Below are 6,826 nucleotides of genomic sequence, written 5' to 3' on the forward strand. Positions count from 1 at the left end.
TCCTGCCTCCTCCTGGCTGAATGAGGGCCGGAAGCGGGGCAGCTGGAAGCAGGGGACGGGGCTTCATCATATGCCCCGCCCCCCACACCTCACCTGGGGGAACGGCAATCCCCGCGATCCCCCCGAATTGACCCCTGAGCCTTAGTCCAGCTAAAGGTAATACATACATGATAATGCCAGTTGAATAAGGAATCACATAGGTAATGAGTGTTCCAGGCACAGTGCTCCATCCCAATTGGGATATTGCCAACCAGATGTTTGGAGGTGGCTAGTTCAGTTTCCCTTGTTCTATTCATCCCCATGAGTTACTCGTCTATGGTAACCTCAAGACAGGGCAGTTACGTGTGACACGGTTTCTTGCTACGAAAACATAACCTGAATAAATAACAGCCTAAAAGGACCAGGAAACATTCATAGTTTTTTTAATTCACACCTGTAATAAAATTGCATTACATTTTTCATAAAATAAATGTTCAAGTTTATATACAGAAAAACAGACTGTACAGATCCCTCCCCCAAATCCCCCCCCAAAACTCACAAACATACAGGCAATGCAGTGCTCAGCTAAGCAGGCACAACTGTACATCTAAAATTGTAACTGCTTTGTGTTGGGGCAGGGGGAAATACTACAATGTATACAGTCCTTTGTGGACCAAGAATTAAAAAAATATTGCAGGCAAGCTGACAGACGCCCTTCACTGCTAGTGCGGCTGAACGTCCATCCCACAGTGTTTCAGCAAAGCAGGGTTTGTTATTGAACTTGGGGCTCAAAGCTTCCATTCAGTTGCCCCTCCTCATAGTCCATCTGGCACAAGATCATGTTGTTCTTCAGGAAAAATTTGTCTCCCACGCAAAATCTGAAATTAAAAAAAAAGAGTGGATCACAATCAATTTGCATACCCCAAACCTTGCCAAAAACCCCTTTTACTAATGTTGATTGTATGGAGCTCACTATTGCATGTAGGTATGGTTGTGACTTTGAAAAAGAATCAAGGTGCTTTCCCCCAGGCTGATCCAAATAACTGCTTTTCACCTGCTACAAGCCAGTCATTTCCTTTGATCTTATGAAGTCTATATAGTACTAAAACGAGGAATGTCTCTACCATTATGCTACATATGATAGCTTGCTTGGTTCATTTCCACCTGAAAAAACTCCAAGAGACAAATTTCAATTTATTACAGGTCTATATGACCGAAGTCTTGACCAGAAGAAAATGCAAAAGGGGGGTAAAATAGGTACATAAAATTAACATAACATATGACAAGGTGCATAATCACAATCACATAAAACCCAGGCTGAGCCCAGAGATTAAAAATTACCTAACTACACTTGGGGCGGAGCCAACTAACTAAAATCATCTGAAGATTAAAAATCGGTGTCGGTTTTTACAGAGGTGCTAAAATTTTCAATGTTTCTTGACAGCAGCCACCTTAGCCAGGAACCGCGCCACATTAGCTGTTATCAGTTCATTGGCATTTGAGTCAGATAACAGTACTGAAAGCACCCAAGGTTGCGAGGGAAGATTCATCTTCGTAAGAATAGGAAAAATATAAGAGACAAATTTGAAAGGGCAAAAAAAAAATCTGATTACTATATATAGTACATATGTTTGTACAGGTTTTAAATTAATAAATACAATTCACTGCCATGACCGAAGGAGCACTTTTATTTTTTAAAAAAATAATCCATTTTACTCCGGACATGTGGTCAGGCTTTTCAATTTGTTTGGGCCTGAGATTATACCATGTTGGATTCTCATCACATATTGACTCCTTCTGATCAACAAAATCCATCTCATATCTACCAGAATTTTCTAAAGTTAAAAAACAAGAATCTCCACAAGTATACAAATTACATTCAAGTGACACATGATCTAGGTGGTAAAACAGTATTCTAAGCAGAGATACAGACTTTTAAGCTCATTGACTGCAATGGCCTTATATATAACTCTGTTTAAGATTGCACTGGAAAAGACCTACAGCTTTGCTTATTTTAGGTACTGCATGAGTTCTTGTATATTCCTTCCTGTGGCTTTTCCTCTCATAATCTTTAATCTGTCTGTACAAATTGTAGCAAGTAAAGACTATTTCATATTCTGTATTGAATGCTGAACAAGCATAATAGGCTCCCTATTTTAGATGCCAACTCTAGTTAGTTCATCTGACATTCACAACTCCATTTTGAGGAATGATGAGTGAGAACTACAGCATCATTTAGGTAGAGATGAAGTAACTTGCCAAGTGCATAACAAAGTCTAGCAGCTGAACTTCTGGCATCAGGGTGAGTTCCCATGCCAGCAGTAGCCTGCTTTCTGCCTACCTGACTAGCTATTACTTGAATAATAAATATTTTGGCAAAAAAATTAAGAAATATATTTTCTCCCTGCGGCAAACCACACATTTTCATTCAGACTGGGTTTGCTGAGAGATGAAATTCCACAGATTATTGCCCACTTCATGACAACCATATTTCCACAGCCCTGAGGTGAGTCAAAGTATTTACTTCCTTTTATAGGCAATGAAGTCCATTCTTTGCTACCTTATGTGCAACAGTGAACAATAAAGAGAAATTTCCTCTGGACTCTGTTAGCCTTTGACTGAAGTTCATGGTTTTCTGTATACAGTGTAAATTGTTCTGTTTGAATGGAAATTGACAAAAAGGATTGTTCCCTTTAATTATTTTATCAGAATATCATTTAGGTCAAAATGCTCTAAACATCACTATTTGAAGAGCTGGGCTGGATATGTAAATAGCTACCTCTCTATTCTGTATTTAGGTCTAAGAATTTTTTTAAATGAAAAGGTGAAACCACTAGAAATTTCTAATAAAGTAACCCAAAATGTAGGAGCTGTGGTGGCTCAAGTGGTTAAGTCGCTGAACTGCAGGCTGTGGAAGGTCGGTAGTTCAGCAGTTCGAGACCCGGGTGGCGCATGACGGAGTGAGCTCCCGTCTCTAGTTCCAGCTCCTGCCAACCTAGCAGTTCGAAAGCAAGAAATTGCTAGTAGATAAATAGGTACCACTTCGGTGGGAAGGTAACAGCATTCCGTGCGCCTTGGTGTTTAGTCATGTCAGCCACATGACCACAGAAACGTCTTCGGACAGCGCTGGCTCTTCGGTTTTGAAACGGAGATGAGCACCACAACCCTAGAGTCGGATTCGACTGGCTTTCGAGCAAGGGAACCTTTACCTTTACCTTAACCCAAAATGTGGGTCAAACTACATGATATGAGGTAAATCTATGAGCATATTTCCTGAGGTATTTTTAAAACCATACAAATCATCCGCAGAGGTTATCACTTTGGACTGGAGCTGCAGAACAGGGTGGGAAGTTAACCCTTTCCCTCATGCTGTTTTGCTGTTAGAAGCACCCTTCCACTCTGAGTCACTATTAACTCAAGCAGAAGATACACAGGCACCCAGTATTGTCCAGGGGTGACAGCAGCTCAAGATTATGGGGCTACTTCAAGGGGAAACCGCTTCCATGTTTCTGCAGATGTCTCTGCATTTATACAGCAAAACACTCTAAAGGTAAAGGTTCCCTTGCTCAAAAGCCAGTCGAGTCCGACTCTAGGGTTGCGGTGCTCGTCTCCGTTTCAAAGCTGAAGAGCCAGCGCTGTCCGAAGACATTTCCGTGGTCATGTGGCCGGCATGACTAAACACCAAGGAGCACGGAACGCTGTTACCTTCCCACCGAAGTGGTACCTATTTATCTACTTGCAATTTCTTGCTTTCGAACTGCTAGGTTGGCAGGAGCTGGAACTAGAGACGGGAGCTCACTCCGTCATGCGGCAACTCGGGTCTTGAACTGCTGAACTACTGACCTTCCACAGCCTGCAGTTCAGCGTCTTAACCTCTTGAGCCACCGCAGCTCCTCAAAACACTCTACACAATCTCTAAATGTTAACCAAAACTATGTGGCAAAACCATAGACTTTATAATAATGTGACAACTGACATCAGAGTCAGTCTGTTTGGTAGGACTGAGATGCTGCTCATTTTCTCCTAATCCATAGGTTTTCTAAATGTTTAAATTGCAAGACATTTTAAGGTATAAGTTGAAGTAATAGGTAGGGTAACATTCAGCTTGTTAGCCTATTTCCAGTCACTTGGAGAGTACTTTACATCTCTTTTAACTGCTCCCAAGGTTTAAAGTTTAGAATTAAGACTGAAAAACAACCCCTACACAAAACAATAAAACCCTAGTTAAATCTGCTTCTTGAAATCTGCCCTAAAAGTCAAGGCTTCTCCAAGTGTTTTGCTGAATTGGAAAGGTTTTCCTTGCTGACTGAAAACAGACAGCTGCTGACTCGCTACTTATTTTAGCCTTAAACCGAGAAGGCAAAAACTGAAGGAGTAGTAATGCAAAATGAAGATTAAAGTCTTGCCACTGGCACAAATGCGTGTGCTTGACAGCTGCCTCTTGCCAAATCAGCGGAGGTTTAGAGTGGCAGTATTGGAAGACCTTGCAAAGCATTCAAAAATATTTTATGTTTTAGAAATGACAGTCTTGGGAGCTTGCGGGCTGGAGTTTCAAAATAGGGTCAAATTAGGCCCTCGAGGGCCTTTTCGCATCCTACATGGCAACAAACTGGAGTTTGCCAATAATTCTACACATGTCAAGAAGCTACAGTCAATCTTGTTCCATGATGAGGTTACCAGTATGAGACAAAGAGGTGTCTGCCAGAATCGTATTTTAAACTGCTTAAATTGAATTTAAATACTTTTTGATCTATGTATCTGTTGAGTGTTGTGTACCACCCTGAGCCCTTCAGGGGAGGGCAATCTATAATTCAAATAAATAAACAAATAATGATAAATGTTAGTTTTATGCTGAAAACAGCACTGTACAGCTAATTCTACTTGACTAATAGTGGATCTGATTTGGTTCCTCACACAGCAAATTCCCCTGCCCCTTCCAACAAACTGCTTTTTAAACAAGAGTTTCAAAAAGTAGTTGTTGGATCGCCACTAACAAAGATCCGGAGAGTGATTTCAGCAAAAGTGAACAGCTTTATTGAAAGTACGAACAAGCGCTTGAAAGAAGTCATAAGCAGAACAACATAACATTGGGAGCTAGGCTCCTTTTAAACATTCCCGGGATAACGTAGCCACACCTCTGTACAATAAACAACCAATGAGGTTGAGCGGATAAAGTCCAATGAGAGTTCTTCCCTCCCAGGGACCTGGTGCAGTTCTGATTGGTCACTTGTGAGGAACGACCAATAGCACGTTAGCTTGGAGGAACCTTCCTCTGGCTCGAGCTTAACATGGGGAGTCAATGCGGCGATTCATGTAAGACGTTTCAATACACTACATGGCAACAAACTGGAGTTTGCCAATAATTCTACACATGTCAAGAAGCTATAGTCAATCTTGTTCCATGATGAGGTTACCAGTATGAGACAAAGAGGTGTCTGCCAGAATCGTATTTTAAACTGCTTAAATTGAATTTAAATACTGTTTGATCTATGTATCTGTTGAGTGTTGTGTACCACCCTGAGCCCTTCAGGGGAGGGCGGTCTATAATTCAAATAAATAAACAAATAATCATGATAAATGTTAGTTTTTTTGCTGAAAACAGCACTGTACAGCTAATTCTACTTGACTAATAGTGGATCTGATTTGGTTCCTCACACAGCAAATTCCCCTGCCCCTTCCAACAAACTGCTTTTTAAACAAGAGTTTCAAAAAGTAGTGAATTATACGACTTTATGTTCTTGTATTAACAGAAAAAAAGGATTTACAAACCCTATTGGACATGACTAGAAGCCTTCCTTAGTAGGAGCACAATTTGCCTTGGCAGCAGAGACAATATAGGCCAGAGCTGTGTCTAAAGGCTGAACTATTTTAATTCTATATAGTGAAGGTGTTTATATGTTTCTAAATGTGTTTTTAAGAATTTTTAACATTATTGTGTTTTTATTTTAGCCGTAGTTGCCCATGTCCCTTTCTGTGTCCTAACTGTTATAATCTTTGGCCTTATACAATAAACACTATGCTATGCCTTAGTGAGAGTAAAAATAGTTTGGAGGTAACAATTTTTCATGGGGAAATGCACAAGTGGAAAGAAGTCCTTCTCTCCCATAGATGGTCTTCCTCCTAAATCACAGTTCACTATATAATTTAAAGAAGACTCTCAAAAGAATTACAGAACTACACTTCTTATGTAATTCTATCAGATGTACAGCTAAAATATATATTGTCTTTAAAGTTTTTTTTTAATGCAGCCAATAATTTTTGAAACTAGGTTGGGCATTAAAACATAAAATACAGCTCTCCACTAACAAACTACAACAGCTATTGCTGGGAAATATTTTAGAAGTAACAGTTAACGTTGACAGTAACACTAACAGTGCATTGCAGAAAATAATAAATGGGCATAGAGTCCTGAAGTAATTTTTAGTCTGTGTTTTTTGTTTTTTTTAAAAAGTGTGCTTGCAGCACAGACAAGTAATCTTAAATGGATGTCACTTTAGATCACATATCTGTGACAAATTTTAGGAAACAAAAAATGTGTGTCTGTCCATAAAGTGCGGTCAAGTTGCGGCCAACTTCTGACAACCTCAGCAAGGGGCTTTCAAGATAAACGGGGCCGGCCCCAGCTTATTTTGCACACTAGGCAAGGATCCCTTCTGGCGCCCCCCCATGCGCCCCCCCTCCCCGTGCATCGCCCCCCGTGCTGGTAAGGGCTGCCGCCCTCCCTCAGGTGCTGCTGCTGCCACCGGCCAGAGGATCTCCGCACCGACTGACCCACTTTGCCCACCCAGCCACCCAGCGCCTTTCCCGGCTCCTGCCGGTGGAGCCGCCCACAGGCTGCCAGGTCGCA

At 41.1% G+C, this 6,826-nt stretch overlaps 1 protein-coding gene across 1 annotated transcript in view; it reads right to left on the bottom strand.

The window, feature by feature from the left end:
* Nucleotides 1-618: 618 nt before the first annotated feature.
* The window catches only part of LMO1 (LIM domain only 1), a 33,782-nt gene continuing 27,574 nt past the window's right edge, over nt 619-6,826 (bottom strand). Inside the window, exon 3 of the mRNA XM_015406354.1 lies at nt 619-857. Coding sequence (XP_015261840.1) covers nt 752-857 — 106 coding nt within the window. The 3' untranslated portion in view covers nt 619-751. The remainder of the gene's footprint in view (nt 858-6,826) is intronic.

Source organism: Gekko japonicus, unplaced genomic scaffold, assembly GCF_001447785.1.
Source record: "Gekko japonicus isolate JY-2015 unplaced genomic scaffold, Gekko_japonicus_V1.1 scaffold2439, whole genome shotgun sequence".
Taxonomy (NCBI): domain Eukaryota; kingdom Metazoa; phylum Chordata; class Lepidosauria; order Squamata; family Gekkonidae; genus Gekko; species Gekko japonicus.